This window comes from Cryptotermes secundus, unplaced genomic scaffold (assembly GCF_002891405.2).
Source record: "Cryptotermes secundus unplaced genomic scaffold, Csec_1.0 scaffold1561, whole genome shotgun sequence".
Taxonomy (NCBI): domain Eukaryota; kingdom Metazoa; phylum Arthropoda; class Insecta; order Blattodea; family Kalotermitidae; genus Cryptotermes; species Cryptotermes secundus.
The window spans coordinates 4,726-28,980 of record NW_019723942.1 but is presented as its reverse complement, the minus strand read 5'-3'; the positions used below and the strand labels follow the sequence as shown (position 1 = coordinate 28,980).

The following is a 24,255-nucleotide window of genomic DNA, read 5'->3' as shown; positions in this document are numbered from 1 at the left end:
CAATTAGCTACATGCTCATACATGGTAGAGTGTATGTCGGACCCACCCACACAATGCAGCTTAAATCTCACTAATATTTGACACATCTTGTAAGTGCATTAAGTTTTGGGTTGTTCTTAATGCCATGATTGAAATTCATGCAAGTTTCTGATGTTATATATAAATGGTTATGAAGCAGCCATTATACTAACTGATTAACTGTAAAAATGCATGTTATAGTAGAGGCATACATTAACCCGTAACTATTTTCTAACCTAATAAAATTATGTTCAAGTAAGTTAACATACTTGGATGGGCTCCACAATATTTTAGTTCCTGTGCCTATGGTGTTATGGTGGTAGCACAGGTCTCATCTCATCATGTCCTTTACAGTAAAAAATGAGGAATGCAGAATGAGTTTCACGAATATTTACTCACAGAAGGGAAGAACAATGTTAAGAGAGGTTTTCGCATGACATTTGCAGTTATGGTAGTGTGAAGGGATTTGTGAGCAGGGAAGTCATGACATATGTCATGGATGTTTTGTGGATTGTGTCACCATCACGGGCTGATGTAATGAGTGACACACATTGGCCAGCGCCACACAAATAAAATCCCCCAACCTCATTACAAGTAAACTATGATAATCAATCCAGTTCTCATTTGCACAGAACTAGTTAAGGTCACCCTTCTCATGATGGCCCTGCACATTGTTGCTTCACTCTGAATGTGTCTGAATTGGCCAACAAGACTTCACTGTTATTCTCTAAAGGTTTCTGACAGTTGTATAAATATTATGGTGGAAACTGGCCATTGTCTGAGGTATATTTACAATGCACAACAGTCTGGAAACTGGGTGTGTTTCCATCATCAGGTGTAAGGAACAGAAGGAGGCTACTCAGTTGAGCCCACTCAGAGAAGTCATGTCAGTCATCACCAGACAGGCTCCTAACAGACAAGCTAAGTAGGCTCCTCTACACCTGACGACAGAACAGATCCAGTTTCTGAAATGCTGCATATTTTGAATACACCCCAGACAATGGACATGAAACTGTAGTCAACAAGGTTCTCTTATCCCAGTGATAATTGGCTGATAAGCAAACATGTTTGGGTCTTGCCAACCATAACATGAAAAAATAAAGCATTTTATTAAACAAAATACACCCATTACAATATTTTCCACTAAATATAATGGCAAAGTCATTACAGCTGAAATCCAAAATCGATTTTAAAATACCAGAAAGAGATGTTAGGGATATCTGCAGCCCATATTCAAGCTGTGTACAACATGGAAACCTGTATGAATATGTACGCAGACTGGCAAGTATAAACTTGGGTTTCACTTTTTTTCAACAAACTATTTTTAAAACTTGTGATGGATGAAGTAGCACTGAAGGAGGTTACTCTCCAAGTTCCTCTTTCCCCTACCAATCATCATTCCACCATATGCATCACTGCTCCCTGAGGTTTGCAACAGCCTTGACCAGGCAGCACAAATATCATATAGCATTTTTTATAATGTAAATACATGCTTAAGTGACAGGACTTAAATTCTAAATAGTGTCTAGTTGCAGTTAATGTGATTCTGATTATGCTGATACTTAACAGGACAGACATTTTTTAAACTGTCACATTTAAATTTTTTTATTATATAATAGAAATGTTTATTCAAAATCTGTAAACATTTAGAAATCTAATGAAAAGCATTATAGAGCCTTAATGTCCGATTAAATTCCAGGGCCTAGGTACCAGTACAGGTATCATGCACTGGCACACAAATTGTAAATAATGACTAATGGCTGTTCATATGATTACTGTGACAGTATAAGTATTTGACAGGACATGACATTTTTATTTAAAGGTAAAGTTATCTCTGTAACAGGCTGTGGAGGCCCATAAGCTTGTGAGACATTGAGGTTGTCAGCCTTACAAGCCAGCTGCCCTTTACACCCAGGAAGATTCCTGGTACTCATTTCTGTCAGGGGCTGAGTCGACTCCAGGGTCACAGTGCTGCTGGAAGGATTAGGTAAATTGAAAAATCAAATTACCTCATCAGGAATCAAACCTGTGACCTTACAGCTTGTAGCATAGTGCCTCAACCAACTACACTATTGCATGCACCCAACATTTTTATTTAAATTAATACAAATTTTCAAATGTGGATACTATACTTTGATGTTGACATTGTTCACTTAAACACCAGGGCCTTAGCCATTATCGCATGTGTGACAGCAAAACCTGATACAATTAAATTTCCTTTTTCATGCCTAATGTATTAAAAGTATTTTGCACAAAGGATGTTACTGTCAGGATACTTGCTACTATTCAAAAATTTTCAGCCATCTAGTGTATGACGTGTGTTGATCCTGTACTATCGAGTGGAGAAACCTGTGATAGAAGCATTGTTCTGCTTTACATGAACACCAGAAGGAAACAGGACATTCTACTACATGTAAAACATAAAATTCTTCCCAATTCAATACTTTATAAATGAATTATTTTTGTACTTCTAGACAAGCAAAACAGTGGAATGATAACAGCTGCCAGCAGGTACACCCAGAGTTTTAACATTTCATGTTGATAACAAATGAATCATTAGAAAACAGTAAGAGACTTCTCAAACAGGTTCGAAAGATCCTCTTCTGACTGCTCTCTTGGGGCAAGCTTTGTAATACGATGCTGGAACATAAATATGATATTAGTTGTACTGGTAAATCACAACACTGGTACTGCATTAACCACTCACATTGCTAAAATCAGTTAGCTCAACTGTAAAAGGAGGGGGAACATCATAAATGTCAGCAATGATTAGACTGATCATATCTGACACTTCTGATAGCTATATTTAACTACCCACTGGTCACAGAAATTAAAAACTATGGCAGTGATAAAGGAAATATGAATGTTCAAAACATAAAGATTAACTGTAGAAAGGGGTTTCTTATGACCTTGTGAGTAAGAAATTCCTTTTCCTACTAGTGCCTGATATATTTACATGTGACATCCCTTAGTTTGACCCCAAACTGTTACTAGTTCATTTACTGAGACAAGTTTATGAAATTTTCAGTGCAGACATATGCATAAATTTCTGTCTTCATGCCATACATGGGCTTACAGGTATCAGGTGAAGTAACCATCCAGATTTTAAGGTTGGTATTGAGAATTTTTACAGTTTGTATAAAATTTCATTTCCATGTCTGGTAATTATAAATTCATAAAAAATATGCCTTATACTCGTATATTAACTTGCTAGTTTCTGAGAATGAGAACAAGGGATGGCACAAACTCATTGTTGCATATAGCCTTTCTAAACATCCGGCAGATTTAAAATGAACAGTTTATAAAGTATAACCAAAAGATGGTGGATTCTGATACTGCATCCCTTAAATATATGCCATAGGAAAGATGTGAGAAGTTTTTTATTCATCAATAGGCAATTGCACTCTTCAGTTACACAGAAATTCAATGGCATTTTCCTCGGACAGTGTTATGACAATACTTGACTCACTTCTCTACAGTACATTTGTAAGTATCATGACCCCCACTTCCCGTTGCGCTGTATAACCAAGTGCACCATTTTCTGACACTAAGTCATGCAATTTAATCTAGTTAAGCATTTTCAGAAACAGCAATGCAAATATGTTTCATATTATAGATAAAATAGTCCAAATTGTCAACTCATTTGGTGCTAATTTCATCACAATCTTGCTATCCTTGTAACAAGAAACTGCAAACATGCCTCTTATTGGCAACATTTATACTGCTTACCAACAGAATCTGCTGTAAAATTCAATACATTAATATTTGCCTGATGTTGATCCAGCTGGATCAAAACATGTAGCAAATGTACGTGATAAATAAATACCAATACAATAATATTGATTTGTTTATTGTGAGTCTGTTGTGTTGATGGTTGTATAATAGTAGTATATAGTACGTAATACACAAAAGGATGCAAACATTAAAGAAAGATGCTGTTAATACACCTAATGTCATAATGCACTGTTACCGATTCAGAAACTTAAAAATTCACACTCCTACCCGAAAACCTGATTAAGAAATTTATGGCTAAATAAAGAGATAAATGTAATTTCTATGGGGGAAAATAAATGGTAAAAATTGATAGAAGTTCCTGATATCAATGAATACGTCAGATGTTTGCAACTGTATAATTGGATTCTTTCCTGAGCCTGCTATATTACTACAATATGTTCTTTCTAGTCTATTCTAGCCTTTAAATAATAACTAAAAGTCTGACGATGGTATATTAGTACAAATATTATGTTTCTGGACATTATCCATCATACTGACTATCTAAACACCGTCCTGTTTATGTTGTAACGTGTTTACGTTACGGTAGACGCCGTAGAGATGGTTAATTGGGTTTATTTAACAATCTACAAATAACGGCTATAATTAATGATCACAATATTACGGGTTTCCACACTTTACAAACCCTACAACAAAATCTCTTAACACAATCTTCACTTGTCTTCACGTACTGATAACGCGGGAGCTATACAAGTCTCCCTGAAATACACACTCCGAGTATAACTGTACTACAGCAATCACTATGTCTGGAAAGCACACAATAAGTCTTCCGCTCGCTGACTTCTTAGTTATCGCACACTCGCAGGCTGCTATGTTTCAACTGAACTGGTAGCTGCTGTGGAGTCCACTTATATAGCCTTGCGCTGTTGCTAGTGTGACGTGGCGTATAGCCTAGGACGCTGTTGCTAGTGTGACGTCACCGCTGTTGATTAGCATTGCATAGTTACCAGGTTACGGGGGCTCGGCTATCTTCGGCTCCGCTCGGCTCTCTTCGGCTCCGCTCGTGACGTCACCGCGCGTTGCGCATTGCGGGGTGATTACTCGCCTATTACGCGAGCGCTAAGTTACCGCTACGTGGAGCTGGGGCGGTAGGGATCAACATGTCACAATATTTCAAAACACAACATTTCGGAGACTGGATTCTGTCTCTGTCTTCAGGTAAAACCTACTCAGTTGGGCCCAATTGACAGAGCTAGGCCCTATCTCTGGACCAGCTCTATCGACTGGTCCTAACTGAGTAGGTTTTACATGAAGATGGAGAGAATGCAGTCTCTGAAATGTTGTTTTTTGAAATATACACATGACAGAATTTTAGATAAAAACAGTATGATGGATAATGTCCAAAAACATAATATCTTTATTTTTGCTTTTCTTCTTCACTATCTGAGACAGGTCATTTACTGGTGCTTTGTCAAACCTGCCACATCTGATCAATGTCTAACAATAACATGCTGTCACTTCTTTTCCAAAATACATGCTCAGCATACAGTTTTCCCTGTTGATGTAGCTTTTGCAGTTCCTTCAGTATATCCTATGGAACTGTTAACATTATCCTCCTCTCTGCATAAATTTATGCATAAAATATTAATTTCAGTTGCTTTGCACATGCCAGATACCTGGTTCATCTCCTTACATTAATGACCCAAACAGGCTTTGTAAATTTAACAATACACTCTCACAGTAGATGGCTGTTAATCTTACCTGTGGCAGGGTTCCCTTGACAAGATTCGGAATATCAGCTTTGGTGTATCCTAGAGCACTGAGGCCATTCTCTACCTTCATGATATTCATGTAGCCACGAACTGTGTCTGCCAGAATCAGACCTATGAGGTAAATTTTTCGTTTTAAAAGCCACAAACATAGGAATGGAAAAAACACTGCACATCTGTGTATGTAATCCAACTGATCCTTGTGTATCACCAAGCAGGTTGGTGTAGTGGTAACACTTTATGAATATTTGGGGAGTATCCAGTTTGAATCACAGCCAGGTTACCAGCTATCGTGTGAGGTTCCTTGTAGTATCTTGTATCTCCACACAAAAGCAGACTGGCCCAGGAAACACAGCCATCCCCTTGCAAATACCTACCCACTCACATTCACAATCACCTTCCACCTCATCAGCATTTGAAACAGCATTATTAAATATCCAATGAATGGATTTAATGTATGTCTGTCTACTTGTCTGTATCTATCACTTAATCTAATTTAACTTTCCTCCTTAACCCTTACACTGCTGTGGTCGACATATGTCAATCTCTGAAAAACATGGTGTCCTTGCTGTGATCGACAAAACCCGTATTTATAGTTTCAAATCTCAGGTTTCTTTGCACCAGTCTCATTCAAACTTGGCAGGTGCATAGTCATCTACTGGGAACATAATGAAGCATCATTCATTTCAATGGCTGCATTCTTCTGCCCTCTAGCTTAGAAACATAAAAGGTTGTGGGTATTTCACAGGGCTAGTAAGAATGGTTTCATATAGTGCGTGGTGCTTTCTATAATAGTTTTAAATAAAGTTGTGGACTTTGGTCAAAATGTGACATAGTGATAAGACTAGGATAGTGAATTATGTACTTTTTTGACCATCTTGGACAACCCCAATTTAAATGGACTTTTCCCTTGTGAAAAATACTGAATAATTCAACTTTTTTGCAACCTCTGATGCCTATTCCCTGTCTGAGGTAGGATTAGTTACATTTCTTCACAAATTTTCATACTTTGGACTTAAATTATTTATAAAAGATTTATTAAAAAATAATTCAGCACAGAGGGCACTGAGAGTTGCTTAACATACTAGCAGTGAAAGGGTTAATATGATATTTACGTATTTGTCAACCAAACAGCCTGCACACCTACTATTGTTTTTGAATCTGATGTGGATACAGAAGAATATAGGCCTGTTAAAATATTACAATCTTGTACAACGATGAAGATACTTAAAAAACGATATAAGAAAAGTGGGATACAGTCTAAAGTGTGTCATGTTTGTCATATTACAAGGGAGGCGTGCTTAAACACGCTCAGACATGCAGTATGGAAGTCAAAGGAAATAAACAGGCTCAGTATACCTGCGTCTGCCTTCTTAGCATTGCGGACATCTTTGCCTAGGAGCTCTGCTGCTTCCAGGTGGCGCTCAGGGCATGCTGGACCAGTGAAAGAGAAGACAGCTGGAGAACTCATGACCACTGACAAACCATGAGGTATGATTGGGTGGTCATCACTGCAATGTTCAATAAGATTGAAATGGCCACATCACTCACAGGATCAATACCTTTTTGTGTCAACATGTGTTACAGAAGAAACTGTACCTGAAGAAAAAAATACTCATGCCAACATAGGCAAAAATTTAATATTTAACATTGATATGAAAGATCAGGTAAATTGGGAATATGAGAAATATAAGAAATTTTGATTGGGAAATGTGAAGGAAGATCACTTGGAAAGCCTAGGCATGGATAGAAGTACAGTACTAAAACAGATTATGAAGAAATACAGTGTGAGAATACACTGGATTCATGTAGGAAGGAGATAACAGTAGATTCTTGTGTACATGGCATTGAGCCTCTGTGTTCCATAAAAGGCTAAAAATTTCTTGATCAGCTGAATGACTTGTCAGATTTTCACAGAAGACCTTTCACCATGAGTAAGTGAATAAATTTGGCTTGAAATGTTAGGAATACGGAGGAAGTTACATAATGAGGAGCTTCATGTAGCTAACATGGGAGGTGGCAATATATGTACCAAATTTTAGTTTCAAAACCTGAATGGATAAGACTACTTCAGAGACTTGGTGCAGCTGAGAGGATAATACAGTGCTTCTACAAAGTCCCTTCGAGGTTTTGAAAAATTGTGGATGTCGCCATTTACCTGACTGCCAGCAAACCACTACAACCAAATGTGCACACTTTGGTTCAGAACTCTGACAGTTGTAATCCTATGTCTGAAAGTTCAGATGTATTTTCCTGCCTGATAATTGCACACCAAATTTCTGAAATTGTCAAGATCATCTGTGCTCACCCTGCATACCTGAGTAGAGACATCAATTCATTATTCCATATAATAGACTTCAAATTTTTCCCATGAGAACAGTATACTATCCAATTTCTGCATGACTGTTCTCCTGCCCATAGCTAAACTATGTCAACCTTTCCCCAGCTTGTAGAGCTGGTGCTGTAACCATACAGTACATGGTCTTGTTGATGTTTCATTTTCCAAATATTGACAGTGGGTGTTGAAGAAAAGATTCATTATGTTCTGAATTTACCACATGTATTTTGACATAATATTTGACCAAAGGATCTGTTCTACTTTCAGTTATTTCTACTTGGACAGAAACTTACAGAATGAATTAATATCTTTATATAATTCACTACCTTATGACTCTGGAATATTCACTCCATTTAACACATATCTTACCTGTATCCTTTAGGCTGAAATGATCGCACATTGCCTGATATGGGATAAGACATGCCATGACAAAGATGTACCCCTGCATTACCAAATCCAACTCCAGCCATTGTGGACGCCAGATGCATGCTGGATCGAGCCTCAACATCATCTGGTCGGTACACAGCTCTGAAAATGTACAGTATTATGAATAAACAGCTTAAAATTAATAATCAAAATATTATAATGTAATAATATTATTATGGTGCATTTAGAGGCTATAGGTTTTGATAACACCACTCATACTTCCTATTAAATCCATTTATAACAAAGTCACTGTGTATATTTCACAAGATTATCTTCCATTTCTGCATTGCTTTTCTCAGATTTCAAAAGAATCTGTCATGGTGCAGTATTTCAAGATCCTATGATTTGTTTGTTACTTATGTAGGCTTATTTAATGGTGTTTATAACAAGTCAGACTATACAGCATCAAAGACCCTCCAGCGAATGGCACTAGTGTTTCCAGGTCACACATTTGCCCATCCACCATGTCACTGCTGAAAAAGGGAGTAGTTTCCAAAAGCACAATGGTCATCTGCAAGCATCTAACTACAAGTAAAGACTCGACCTGACCTTGAAGAGTATGTACCTAGTGAGCATGTTTTTTTTTTTTTTGCTAGTGGGGTGGGACTAAGTCCCTTGTACTGCTGCCAATTCTGGCCTACTGCACCAGCCCCAGATTATAGATGAGGGTGATTGTGGAGCAATTGGTGGAATGAAGATTGGCAGGGGAAACCGAAGTACTCTGAGAAAACCTGCCCCAACACCACTTTGTCCACCACAAATCCCACTTGACCAGACCTGGGCCACCATGGTGAGAAGCCAGCGACTAACCACTTGAGCTATGGTGTGGCCTATATGATAGTGAGCATGTAAGTAAGTAAAAAGTAAAGGTATCCCTGTAACAGGCCATGAAGGCCCATAGGGTTGTGAGATCCTGAGGTTCCCACATTTTCTAGACAATTGGCTCATGGATGGCAGCAAGGTTGTCAGCCTTAGTCACCAGCCGCCCTTTACCCCCAAGAATATTCCTGGTACTCATTTCTGTTACAGGCTGAGTTGACCCCAGGGCCATAGTGCGGCTGGAAGGATTAGGTAAATTGAAAAAATCCACCTCATCGGGATTCGATCCTGCGACCTTCTGGCTTGTCTGAACCAACTACGCTACTGTGTGACCCCACCTAGTGAGCATGAGCAGTCTAAAATCAGAATAAAAAACCACTGTATGACTGCCAGTTCTGTATCACCAGTGTTGTCTCATCCTTAAAATCATCTTACAAGGAATAACACAGACACCAGCTGAGGAAAAATTCTATTGTCAAAGATGACAGCTAAGGTCGATAAATTATTCACAGTGCAGTGTTACCATGACAAACATACAAAATTATCATGAGTTCTGTCTTCTGGGATATAACACCATGGAGCCCACTAAACTCAACTGACATTTTGCAGGAACATACTGCCTCCATCTTCCTAGCCAGAGAATAAGCCAAGCAAGAAACCAGCATGAAAGCAGGTGGAAACCAGAGTTGCTTTCACATTGGTTTCTTCCTTGGTTCGGTCTCTGACCCTGATGATGAAGGTGACATGTCAGTTGACTTTCAACAGACTACACAGTGTTATATCCCAGAAGCTACAACTTTTCATAATCACTGCCATGAGAACCTTAAATCCTACATATGAAATTATCAGTCCCAAAACAGGAACACAAAAGATTAATTCATTACATCCAGATCACTTGGAATGGCATGTCGGAACTATCTATCAAGTATAATGCTCAAATGATTTGAAGTTACTAGTGATGACAATATTGCTAGGAAGGCAATTAACACTATGGTTTCAAGGTTGAGTAAATTATTTACTCTAGACAGACAGTAAGCAACTTACTTGGAGCACAGAATTTCTTAAGAAACTGATAGTTCCTCAGTTATTCAAGATATTTCTGCCAAGGAAGTTTAAATTTTATTACCATGATCGACTCAGGACACCACTGGACACTACTATCCTCGTCTACTGTGAATCCCATGCACATTCTGAAGTCCTATTTCTTTAAAATCTATCTTCATTTCATTCCATACCTCTGTCTCCAAAGGAACTGGGATAGCTCAGTCAGTATAGTGACTGGCTATGGAATGGAGTGAGAGGTTAGAGTTCAAATCCCAGTAAGGTCAAGAACTTTCTCTTCTCCATGTCTTCCAGACCAGTTCTGGGGCAAACCCAGCCTCCTATCCAATGGGCACTGGGGGTAAAGTGGCCAGACCATGAAGTTGACCACTCACCTTCAACTGGTACAGAGGTCAAGAAAACGTGGATCTATATATCCACTCCCCCATACGTCTTCGTGGCGTAGTGCTTAATTAGTTAAGCACAGGGATAAATTTACCTTTTTACCTTTACCTTTGTCTCCTAAATAACTTCCCTTCAGATTTTCCAACTGAGTTTGGTATGCATTTCCTATCGTAGATGTTACACGTCCCATCCAACTCATTCTTCTTGATTTGATCACTTAAATAACATTTAATGAAGAATGCAAAATATGAAGCTCCTTACTATTAACTTTTCTTCACTTCTTCTTACTTCCTCTTATTTAGTTCAAAATATTCTCCTCAGGACCCTGTTCTCACCATGTGATCATCTCTGCTTCACAGATAACAATTAGTATCTGTAACATTCATTCCAGTAACAATCTCTAGAGGAATGGATACATAGTTCATGTATGGGTTTCCAACAAGTGAATTCTATTATTTTCTGATTTCAATGTAAGAATTTCCCCAACGCAATTAAATTATTTCATTTGTGGTTCAACTTGTTACTAGAAAGAAAAGCCTCGATTGTGTGTTTCCATGTGAGACTTGGAGATAAAGCCTCTGTATGCTGGACTGTTTCTAGATAATCCAAAGAGCAGAATCTTCAGAGTCCATAAAAGCAGGAGATACCTTAACTGAGTAACTATCAACTGCCCGGGGAAGAGCTTGTACCATTAAGTTAATTCAGTCACTTCTTATGCATGTTTTAAGCATTTCAATTGCATAACTATACAAGACCTAGTCAGACACTAAACAAAAATGAAGTCTTCAAAGCACCACTGATATTTTTCCTACCATCATGTTTACCAACAGACTTTGTAATGTGCTAACATTTCAAATTAGAACTGTCAATGAAAAACATGCACTTACCTTTCAAAATATTTTCTCATTATCTGAAGCGCATATTTGGCCCACACATCAGAGATTGGATTCTGTCCTTGGTATGCAGGACGCAAGATAGGATCTGAAGGGCGGGGTGTACGTTCTGAGAACGGAATGGCTGTATAGGACTCGAGTGCATGACACAACACATCAAACCTACAGAAATAACACAAAGTTGTATTACAATAAAACATGTGAATATGCTTCTATATGCAGCTTATACTCTTACACTATCACAAAATAAGACATTTACCCACACAATGTTAATACTCACATCATTCTCACTGTCCTAATTTACAACATCAAAAACTTGAAGAGGAATGAGAACTTTACAGTCCTCGTTGAATAAAAAAAAATAAAAGGAAGAAATAATGAATTATGTGAGAACCTGCGGTTGATAATGTAGGTGAAGAGATCTCACAGTGTAAAGATAGTATGTCAACCAGATGTGTAAACACTAGAGGCCAAAGATAGCATAGAATTATAACCCCACAGGACAAAGAATGAAAAAATCGTGTAGACAGGACAGGTGAAGACAAGTGACTGATGATAGCATGGAATTATTATGACATTCAAGTTCAAAGAGTAATAAGCAGACCAGATATCATATTCTTCAATCTCTGAAGACAAAAAAAAAGAAGGTAATATCTCACTCCTACAAAATTTCAAACTTTTAATTCATCATTTTATGAACTATAGAAATTTGAAAAAGTGCTCAGGAAAATGGATGGAAATTATATGGAAAATGAATAATATTAACATAATGAGGAACCCGGTTATTTACACAGCTCACCCGATGCCAGTGAAGCAACCATATAAGAAGGAATAGGCTAAATATGGAGACAAAAGAAACAAGAGATTCGTGTAGATTTTAGAAAACAGCCTTTGATGACTAAAATAAATCTAAGGATAATATTCAAATGATTCCTCCTAAGATTATGAAAATGTGGAACGGGTTCATCTGATTCTGGGTGATGTTCACACACTAACAATGTGAAATTTTCAGGTTCTGTTAGCTATAAAGGCAGTTGGTTATAATTCTTTCTTAACTCAAAATACACTATATCTGAATGGTTATATTATTAGTAATCTTCTAGAGTCCTGACACATAGTTCATCCTTCCTTTAACAGTAAAGTAACATTTACAAAAGTCAACTTCTATATAACGATACATTTCTTAAAATGTAAGACTTTTCTGTCATGTTAAATGTCCAAAACCACATTTTAGTCAGTTCTGATTTTATATTTAGTAAAACAGATATAGACACTAGATGGGAAAAACAAGAAATATACACCAAATTTTAGTGAAAATCTCTTGAACAGCAGCTATTTGGAAGCTTGAGAAGGATACAGGACAATAATACTAAAATTTATCATATTGAAATACACTAAGTTTCAGAATCATGTTCAATGTTAAGTTTTGGTATTATCGTGTTCATACATAAATTCTGCTGTCAGAGACTTTGTTAATTAAATAGTTAGCTGAATAGGTCCTTAAAATATGAAACACAAACAGAGAATTGTATTTCATTTAATTCACAGGGGCAGTCTTGGAGATACAACTTCTTGTCATGTTCATAGATTGTTGGTGTGCTAAGTTCTCATGTACTATAGATGTTTCATCTACAACATGTTTCAATCCTACAGGTCATCATCAGGTAGATTACAAGCATAGTTGCCGCAATGTAAACAATAACATAGTATCACATTAAATTTCTTACCCACTATAACTACAAACCCTCTCAGGCATTGACAGGGTGTGCAGAGGATCTACAATGCCCAAAGTGGGCCGAATGGCACGATTTGCAATTCCAGTTTTAGCTTTCAGAGGCTCATAGTCAAAAATGCTAACACCAGTTGTTTCACTGCCAGTCCCAGAAGTTGTTGGAACTGAAACAAATGATTCAGATCAGCGGTGCTACGTCCCAGAAGATGGTATTCTTAAATTAACATAGTTTCTTGCTGTAATGTTTGCTCACCTGCAATTAAAGGCTTAAGAGCACATGTGACAGGCTTCCCCTTTCCAATGGGCTGATTAACATAATCAAGAAATTCAGCTTCTGGATCAGAGTAATACAAGTTGGCAGCTTTACATGTGTCCATTACAGACCCACCCCCGACTGCGACAAATGCATCAAATTTTCCAGCTTTTGCAAAATCAGCAGCTTCCTGTAAACTGTTAAGATATATATAAGATTTGAGGCTTTCACGGCGGTGTTAAGATATATATGTTTAGAAGCTTATACACTTTATTATACAGAGTTTTACTCTGGGGTTAAACATGTCCATACTCTCATACACATCCAGATTTCTTCATTCATCTAATTTACATGTTTCTTATCTCTTTGGTGCCCAAGTTATTAGGAATATGTAATTTAGAGGCACAGAGAAAACATTGCCTTTCATCTGTCAGAAAACTTCATGACAGATAAATGGTGAAGTTTCTTTTGTACCCAAGCACCATGAGGATGTACAGAGGCACAGAGGTAAAGCTCTATACATTCTTATCGAACATCCAGCTGAACTGTTAACACGCCTGCTTCATATTTGGAAGGTCAAAGATTCTAAACTTAGGCCATGGAACAGCTATCCTAACATGTTTTTCATGGTTATCCTTAGTCACTCCAGTTAAATGCTGGGGATAACACCTAAAAATTGTCCATGAAAGCTTCTATCCAAATCCTTTCCAATTCATCACTCATGAATCACCCTGCTATTAGATGCTGCATGACCATTGAAGTTGAAAAATAATCACTGAATAAACAAAAATTCAGAATCTGAAGACTTGTGCATTCTTAATCTCAGCAATCTCACTGGTCAGTTTCATCCAGAGACTGGTCTACCCCTGAGGAAAGAGACACTCAGGAACCACTGGAGAGGAGACTGAGTGCAGGTGGTGTAAACACAGTGGTGGTAAAGATAAAAAAAACCCTACCCCTTCTAGGAATCAAACTCCAGTCATTCAGCATGCAGTCAGCTGCTTTACTCAGTTACCCTGGACCTAAACAATGGATACCATACACAAATATTGAACACACCACGTATTTACTACTTCTCCCATTCTGCATGCTTCACGTAGTGATGTTTCAGCACTGCTGCTCCATTGCATTCTCCTGTATCTAATCTGTCCAAGTGCAAAGTCCCACGTAACTTTCTAAACACAGTTGTTTTCTGTGGTGAGCGGTTCTTAGGCCCACATCCAATTATCAAGCTGGAGGACTGCCCCATACCAGCTGTCTGGAACTGCTTATTCAATATATGTGATTGTATCCTCCATATCTGGAGGCCACATCCTCCTAACATAAGAACATCCACTTAACATGTTTTGCAAACACACCCTCAGTTCCAGAAAGGGCAAGGAATTTCTTGAGTAGCTCAGTGACTATCACCTCCTCATTAAGTATTCTGCTTCATGGGGGTCTGTTAATTTCATGCACATAATTATTTGGGCATATGAATAAACCAAAAGAGTCACAGATCCCAGTGACTGATTTAATTATTGATCAAACCTAACTTTATTCACATTTTTCCCCACAGAGGAACCAGCTTCCACCATCCTCAGGTTACAAGAGTGAATGTGAAAGCAGCAGGTTCCTCAGAAACATGGTACTTATCTATCAAATGCCACATCCCTGGGCTGTAATCTTGATATTCTCTGCTATGGGAGCTTCAAATCTCACTTTGTAAAGATGCATTTATTTTTAGAATCTAATACAACATTTCAGCATGCAAAATCTGTATTCAGCTTTCTGTATGACAAAGACAACAAACGATTTGATCTCACCATGTGAAATTTTATAAGCATAACCTACAAATTCAGTGTGAATCATTTTTATATATTAACAATTACAGACATGCTGACGGATATAAACTTTGGAGTTCCATCTGACAAGTCTACAAGTGGGAATTACATACAGAAATGGGTCAGATGGACTAAAATACTTCAAAGAAAGTAGGTACTATGCATTATTCCCTTCCTGGAACTTGTTACTATAGGCCCTGTTATTCATACACTGATGTCCAACACTGAGAGATGTCCTGTATGTGTCCACTGTACCCTGTTTTGGGGTGATATCATATATATAATTTTTTAATGATTACAAAATTTCTGCACCAGAGTATCAATCTTCAATAAAGTAAAACACAACATAAAAATTATTCAGAAATAAATATTTGAATCTCTGATGTTACACAGCTCTGTGAAAATGACTGGAAGGTTACCAGTGTCTTGGACACATGTCAGAACCTTGTATCATTCCAGTTTTACTTAAGTACCATATATACAGAGACTTTCATAGGCTTACCTTGCTTCTGTTGGTTCAACTCGGACTTTGTCATAGACTTCATATTTGACTCCTTCCCTTGTTAAAGAATTTAGAGCTGTTTTAAGTGGAGAAAGCTTTGCAATATTTGGATCTGTCATCACACACACTTTCTTTGCTTTCATATTCACAAGATCCATTCCAATTTCCTGGGTTACTCCTGGGCCATATCGAATAGTTGAACATGCCATCTACACGCATGAAATATAGATTCATTTCATTTGTCACTTTTCATTTATGCACTACCTTAAATCATAAACTGCAAGTGTTTGAAAACATGGCTCCTAGAAGGATAAAGCAAATGGGTCATCTAGGATATTACATAATGAAGAAACTTTAACAAGATCATATTTCCGATGTTAGGACTGATCTGCTTGGAATCACAAAACAGAGTCTTTCAATTTTGATGAAATGGCATGTTTTAATGATCATAGTTCTGGGTTCACATCTTGACCATGGGGTCAGCTCTCCTGACTGAGGCTTTTTGTGATTTCCTCAGTCACTCTATGCAAATTCCAGAATTTCCCTTAAAAAGAGATCAGAACCATGCCCTCCCATACTCCTCCATGTTCGTCAATCACACATCCACCTGCCATAACCTACGTAGCTAGAAAATCACTATTGAACTAGGAATCAATTATTCTCCCTGTGGACTGATATTTTTCAGTCCATAATAAATTCTGTCATACCTTTTTTTTTTCTACAGTCTACAATCTTAAATTCCATCCAGAAAAATTACAAATTCTCCATATGTGGAATCACAAAGCAGAAGTTACAACACAGTTCATTATAATCTTTAACTCCTTACCTCAAATGCATACTCTTTCGATGGTTTTGCATCAGGAGTGGAGCTTGCATGGGATCGAAGATCGAGCATATTTGATACACCAAAACTGGTGGCAGGATGAGCATGTGCAGGGCATTTGCATCTGAAACCAATCACACTTCTAATTTATGATGCCTTCTCACTTAAAATGATTATACAGCAAAAAATGGAAGTTGGCTGTGACAAATTACTTGTGAAAGATGTGGAATATAGCAGTCATGGCCTCTGTATTATCCCAGCATTTGGCTGGACAGACTGAGGGAAAACCATGCTGAATGCATTGTGGGTAACTCACCAATGGTCCCAGAATCAAACCCAGGATCTCATAAATATGAAATATAAGTGATAACCACTCAATTGCATCACAGGATTGCATGGAACAGACTGAATTGCCTCTATCATACTACCAGTTTAACTTATGCTAAAAGCTGAGATTCCATGTTCTATGTCAAACAGCGCTAGTAAGGAGGTTGGTCTAGAAGTAAGCGCAGAGAAAATCAAGTATATGTTGCTGTCAGGTCACAGCTTAAACATTTGGGAGTGAGAGTAACAAATTAAAATTTGATTTAGGTGGAAATTAAGAAGGGACTGAATTTGGGTAATGCTTACTATCATTCAGTCCAGAACCTTTCATCTTCATGTCTGCTGTTTAAAAATGTAAAAATTAGAATATACAAAACTACAATTTTGCCTGTGGTTCTGTATGGGTGTGAAACTTGGTCTCTTGACATTAAGAGAGGAACATAGACTGAGGGTGTTTGAAAACAGGGTGCTGAGAATATTTGGACCAAAGGGAGATGAAGTTATGGGAGGCTGAAGAAAACTGCATGGCCACGCCATAGCTCAAGCGGTTAGTCGCTGGCTTCCCATCGCAACGGCCTTGGTTCAATCCCAGGTCTGGTCAAGTGGGATCTGTGGTGGACAAAGTGGCTCTGGGGCAGGTTTTCTCCGAGTACTTCAGTTTCCCCTGCCAATCTTCATTCCACCAATTGCTCCACAATCACCCTCACTGTCATCTGGGGCTGGTACAATAGGCCAGAGGTGGCCGCAGTACAACGGACTTAGTCGCACCCCATTAGCAATAAAAAAAAACAAACAAAAAAACTGCATAATGAGGAGCTTCATAACTTGTACTCTTCTTCAAGTATAATTAGAACAATCATGTCAAGAAGCATGAGATGAACAAGGCATGTAGCACGAATGGGGGGAGAGGAATGCATATAGGATATTGGTGGGAAAGCCAGAAGGAAAGAGAGCACTAGGAGGACCAAGACATAAGTGGATGGATAGTATTAAAATGGATCTTAGAGAGATAGGATGGGATGGTATGGACTGGACTGATCTAGCTCAGGATAGGGACCAGTGGAGAGCTCTTGTGAACACGGTAATGACCTTTCAGGTTCCATAAAATGCTGGGAAATTCTTGAGTAGCTGCACAATTGGTGGCTTCTCAAGAAGGGCTCATCTCCATGGAGTTAGTTTAGTAAGTTCACCAAATAGTACTATAATTTACTTTTTGTGACTATTTCTTTAAATATGAAGCTATATTTGTAACCAGTGAAAGCAAATTTTGTTACCTACACATATTCTGCGACTCTTGGTGCCAAATCAGGCACTTAATGCAAGATATCAGGCCGTCATGAATGAAGATTTGATGCTGTGTACTTTGGGAGATAGATGCGAACCTGCTACCTATGTCTTCAGTGTAGAAGACTTAAGATGCACAGGAAAACAAGATGTAAATATAGAAAAAGAGGACAAAAACAAGGACTGCAAACCAATGGAATATGGTGGCCTTTAGAGGTGATAAAAGGCGAATATAATGTTTCAAGAAAGAAATGAGGTGAAAAGAATGTCCAATGAGTGCAAAGGGGGACATCATTTTGGGAGGAGTACTGAGGTACAACCTACTATTTATTCATGAAAATTGAATTCTCTGATGTCACTGTATGTTTCAAAACTTTATTAATTCTAAATTTAAGAAACAATTGGAGGGTGGGATTATATATCCCAGGTATCCTGTGACTCAAGAGTAAAATCAGTACCTACTCAAAAAAATGAAAACTGTGTACCTTTGTGCCTATTAAGTAACATCCTGAACTTACTTACTTACTCACTCATGGAGCTGAACCCTTCTGGAGGAGCCGCCAATTCTGCAGCTACTCAAGAATTTCCCAGCATTTTATGGAACCCGAAGGTTAATCACCGTGTTCACAAGAGCCCTCCACTGGTCCCTATCCTGAGCCAGATCTATCCAATACATACCATCCCATCCTATATCTCTAAGATCCATTATAATATTGTCCACCCATCTACACCTTGGTCTTCCCTGTGGTCTCCTTCCTTCTGGCTTTCCCACCAATATCCTATAGGCATTCCTAGTCTCACCCATTCGTGCTACATGACCTGCCCACCTCATCCTCCTTGACTTGATCATTCTAATTATACTTGGAGAAGAGTACAAGTTATGAAGCTCCTCATTATGAAGTTTTCTCCAACCTCCTGTCACTTCATCCCTCTTCGCTCCAAATATTCTCCTCAACACCCTGTTCTCAAACTGCATTTGCAAATTTAAAACACAGTGAAAGATGATTTTGTGTACCCCTAAGTGTCCTAAGACCCAAACCAAGATCAATAATGTTTACTCCTTATTTACATCAACTCCTCTCAAGAAAATATTATGTTATAGCATACTTTATGGACTGTCCAGTTTTTTATATAAAACAGTTATGCTAGTTTTTCCATACTACAGAATACTCTGGATTTTGTTGAAAGCATTTGCACTGGGGCACACAATTTCCTTTTTAATGCAACATGAGTAATTATCTACAAACAATTTGCACGATAATACACAGTATGACCATGGTCATACTAACATTAAAAAAAAAGCATGTATTGTGTATATGAAAATGTGGTACACTTATTGATTTTAGGCTTTCAGTGTGGATAACTGCTGATGTTAATTCAGGTCTTGGGTGTTTACAGTGTGGATGTGGGCAGCATTATTGACATTTTAGAGGTATATGTTGCCTCCATCTTCAGGTTTTATGTATACTGGCTACACAAGTTCCTGCATATATATATGACAGGTCTACTGTATGTTTTGAAAGAGCCATAGGGAGGAAGCATGGGGCTAATGCCCCATCTTGGCCAATAGGGAGAGTGGACCATGGAAGTTCTGAAGGAAACTAACAGCCCTTTTAAGGGCCATGGAGTGGACCAAAAACCCTCAGCAACTTGCTTCTTGTGAATTCTGTGAAAGTAAAAGGGCTGTTTCTAATGTTTCAAAACTTTCCTGGTCCAGTGTCTCTGTTGGCCATGACAGGGCACCATGTGTCACTCTCCCTCCAGGTGACTTTTTATACAGTAAACCTATACATATATGGAAACTCATACAACCTACACACTGATCCTGAAGATGGAAGCAGCATGTATCTCTGAAACACCAGCAACATTGCTCACATTCACTCAAGTGTAAACACTCAAGACCTCAATCAACACAAACAGTATGTATGCTAATAGACTTTAAAGGATTCTGATGGTGTATGCTGTATAGAACTATAAGGTTTATTTTGGACTCTATCCATCGTCTGGTATATAAGACAAAAAACCACAACATTTCGGAGACTGGATCTGTCTCTATCCTCAGGTGGATGGGGCAAGATAGACCTATTCAGCTGTCTTTGTGGACAGGACACCCTCGCCAGCTTCGATGTGGTTAATCTCTTCAACAACGTTCCAGTGGATGAAGCCTTTCAGGTCATCAGAAGTAGGCTTGAAAACGATAACACATTGGCAGAACGGTCTGTCCTGAAGGTGGAAGCCATCATGGAACTTCTGGATGTCTGCCTGAGGACCACCTACTTTCAAGGGGACAACAGATTCTACCAGCAGAAGAATGGCATGGCAATGGGTAGTTCCCTTTCTCCCATTGTTAGTAACATCTACATGGAACACTCTGAACAATTGGCTGTTGACTCGGCGCGGGACAAACCGTCGCTGTAGCTCCGTTATGTGGATGATATATTTGTGATCTGGCCTCATGGTGCAGAGGGGATACAGAATTTTCTTACCCACCTCAACAGCCTGAGACTGGCCATCCAGTTTACTATGGAAATAGAATTGGAGGGAATGATCCCCTTCCTGGACGTTCTGGTCATAAAAAGAGGGACAGCTCTGACCACGAAAGTTTACAAGAAACCTACCCACACTGGCCAATATCTTAATTTCAATTCCAACCATCTCCCACATGTCAAAAGAGGAATTTTTTAGTCTTCATGATAGAGCTACCACTATATGCCAAGACCGGCAAGACCAGTTAATGGAGGTTGACAACCTGAAACGTGACCTGCAACTCAGTGGTTATTCTCAAGGCTTTATTCACTCGGTTATCAGGTCCAAGGGTAGTAGTCATCTGAGAAAAGAGGAAAAGCCTTTTGGCACGGTTTATATCCTGTATGTCAAGGATATTTCTGAGAAGTTTAAGCGCATAAGAAACCAGTATAACATTAGGACCATCTTCAAAACTAAACACACTTTACGATCTTCGCTCGTGAGAACGAGACCAAAAAGGTATCCTCAACAGACGGCACAGTGCGTCTATAGCATTCCCTGTCAATGTGGCAGAAGCTACATTGGTGAAACAGGCAGACTACTGGCCATGCGAATCTGCGAACACAGGCATAATCTCAAGCAGGGTCTTCTAGAGAAATCCAAGCATGCATATGAAGAGGGCCAGAAGGTAGGTTGGGACGAAGCTAGGGTCTTGGAGATTGAAAGTAACGGCAGGTACAGAAAGTATAAGGAATCACCTCACATGGCATGTTCAACTAATCCAATCAGCCAGCCCAGTTTGGATATTTCTCCCTCATGGATCCCCCTCATCAATGAAGAGGTCAACAATTCAAAATGAAAGTTTTTATGAAAATCAGTGTCTTCCACTACATGTGCTAGTTTTGTCCTGGAGTTTATTATTTCGAGAAGTCGTCCTGGTGGCATGATTCTTTATCTACATAATTAGCTATACATCCTCTATAGTTTTTACCCTCGTTTTTAACTCAATTCCTGGAACTTAATCCATACCACTGTCTTATCACATTTTTGACATGTGCATGCTTGGCACAAAAGTTTTAGCTTGTCTTTTATTTTGATTTTTTATTATCTCCCAATGATTGAACCTGTTGTCAAGTGTTTATAGGCTCCTCTCTATTTACATGAGTTTGTCTGGTGATTGAGACTACCTCTTTCTAACAGGCCCAACTTAGTAGAGACATACATAGTCTCTACAAATATGGTTTTTTGTCTTATATACCACCTGGCTGGTGTTTCTACCTTATCATGGTGAGGGGTCTTTGAGTATGCCAAGGTCCCTGAGAACTATACCAGCAGAAGGGGAACTACTGGCAGGTCCTCCCTTGCTGGACAGGTCAATGGGTAGGAATCAGATGAAAAGAGACACCAAAAACTGCTGCTGGAAGCAGTGTCATCAGAGCACTTGATGCACAGAGCAAATGATGTGACCAGAGTGGAAAGCAAATGAAAAAATTATCACATTTCCTGGGTAGTCTCTTTCCAAAAATGGAAGATCCCATTAAGTGGAGGTACTGTTTGGGAAAAGACTGTGGACCTGTCGTCTGACCGATTACTGATGAATGAATGAATACCAGATGATGGATAAAGTCCAAAATAAACTTTATAGTTCTATACAATATCTATGCTATCTTAAGATTATGCAGCTCTTTTGTCAGTCCACAATGAAACTACTACCGCTTACTCACTTACTCACTGAGCTGAGCCCTTCTTCAGGAGCCGCCAATTTTGCAGCTACTCATGAATTTCCCAGCATTTTATGGAACCCAAAGGTTCATTACTGTGTTCACAAGAGCCCTCCACTGGTCCCTATTCTGAGCCAGATCAATCCAGTCCATACCATCCCATCCTATCTCTCTAAGATCTATTTTAATACTATCCATCCACCTATGTCTTGGTCTTCCTAGAGCTCTCTTTCCTTCTGGCTTTCCCACCAATATCCTACTCACATTCCTCGTCTCCTAAGTATCTCCTGTGAAAGATGAGAAAGTAGTACCAGTACCTCAGATTAGGCACTATCTCTCGCTTCCACTTTGCCAATTCATTATTCAGTAACCTTATCACCATTCAGTGCTGTACAGCCTGAGCAACTGGCAGCATTTTAATCAAACAACTTCCTGCTGTCATCTGAATGCAGGCTGAAATAATTAAATTAAATTGTTCCTTTGTGACCCTCCCCTAAAATAACACAACAAAACTCCAGAATAATACCCAATCACAGTGGTCATGCCATCTAAGGCACAAAATGTCTCTGCCTGCTCAAACACTGGAATTGTGGTTTTGAATCCCACTCAAGGCATGGAAGTCTGTCTACGTTCATTCTGTTTGTGTTGTCCTTGTGATTGGCTGTTCACTCATCTAAGGAGTCCTACAGACTGTCTATAAGATTAAAAATTTCAGTATTAATTCTGAATGGGAACAGGCCTGGCAGCCCAATCTGTCAAGGCAGAAGAAGTCCAAGAATTCCATAATAATTTTCATTAATTCGAAATACACTACAGCTCAATCATCATCCTTTTCACACTTAAAAACGTTGAACAGAGTTACTACCAAACATCTGAAACAGAAGGTGCAAACCATCAAGTTTATACTTTCAACAGTTTTCTTTGTCAGTTTTATCATGTGTTGACAATACTTTTTCATCTGGGCGAAGTGCCCAGGTCAACTCTATGAAGACCAGTTATCCAAATTTTCCTTGCTTCATTGAACACTGGCTGCATGGCATATATTAATAATTCCCTTTTGAAATTCCCTAATTTATCAGTTAACACCTTTAATTGGGTCACAACTGTTAAATGGTACTAATTTCCTAGTCTCTAAAACAGACTCCCCATCAATTAGCACATTCTCAACTGATCTATGCATGATATATTTATTATCATTATGTCATTAAATTCTATGGGGTTCTGACAGTAGTGTATAATACTCATACTTGCTTGGTTTTTGGAACATATCCAGTTTCCAAATTTTGTGTTTTCTGGTTTCTAGAATACCGGACGATGGACAAAGTCCAAAAACCCAATAATTCTAAGTATCATCGTGATTGTGTTCTACTTACGAAGCACTAGAAATAACCTGCAGAAGGTCCAGAACTTTTCGTCGTGGCGTCATTTTGTTCTTCGCCTATCCAAACTACCAAAACAGGAGTACGAAAACGACACACAAATTCGTTAATCACTGTACCCAGCTCACATCGCAGTTCGCCCGATCCAGACGTGACAGAAACGTAAACACACCAAGGTCAGCTTCAATCGACGTCATCTGTTTGTAGAGATGTACAGTCTGCACCTATGAATAGCACAGAATCCTGCTGTACCTAACCAAAAATTTGCTGGAACCATATGATGTTAACTGAGAATTACGAAAGGGAGTGTACAAAGTTATGTAACGGGTTATAATAAATACCATAACTCATGTCGAGTCAGAACCCTGCGCAGTATGCGAAGATTTCTTAGATCCGTTCAGTACATAACCTTGTAAGAGAACGTCAAGGTCTTATATATTAAAAGCCCCTTTCATTGAATACTGTTCGGCACGGCAATAGTATCTTACACTTGCATGTGACAGGTTT

General features: G+C 38.7%; 1 protein-coding gene across 1 annotated transcript; it reads right to left on the bottom strand.

Moving 5' to 3' along the window:
• Positions 1-2,252: 2,252 nt before the first annotated feature.
• Positions 2,253-23,995, bottom strand: LOC111862230 (hydroxyacid-oxoacid transhydrogenase, mitochondrial). Its single transcript, XM_023847443.2, has 10 exons — positions 23,743-23,995; positions 16,578-16,698; positions 15,752-15,960; positions 13,427-13,623; positions 13,169-13,337; positions 11,436-11,603; positions 8,227-8,385; positions 6,879-7,030; positions 5,512-5,633; positions 2,253-2,658 (listed from the first exon to the last, which is right to left on the bottom strand). Exons 1-10 carry the CDS (start codon positions 23,793-23,795, stop codon positions 2,575-2,577), a joined length of 1,434 nt encoding a protein of 477 aa, XP_023703211.1. The 5' UTR covers positions 23,796-23,995; the 3' UTR covers positions 2,253-2,574.
• Positions 23,996-24,255: the final 260 nt, after the last annotated feature.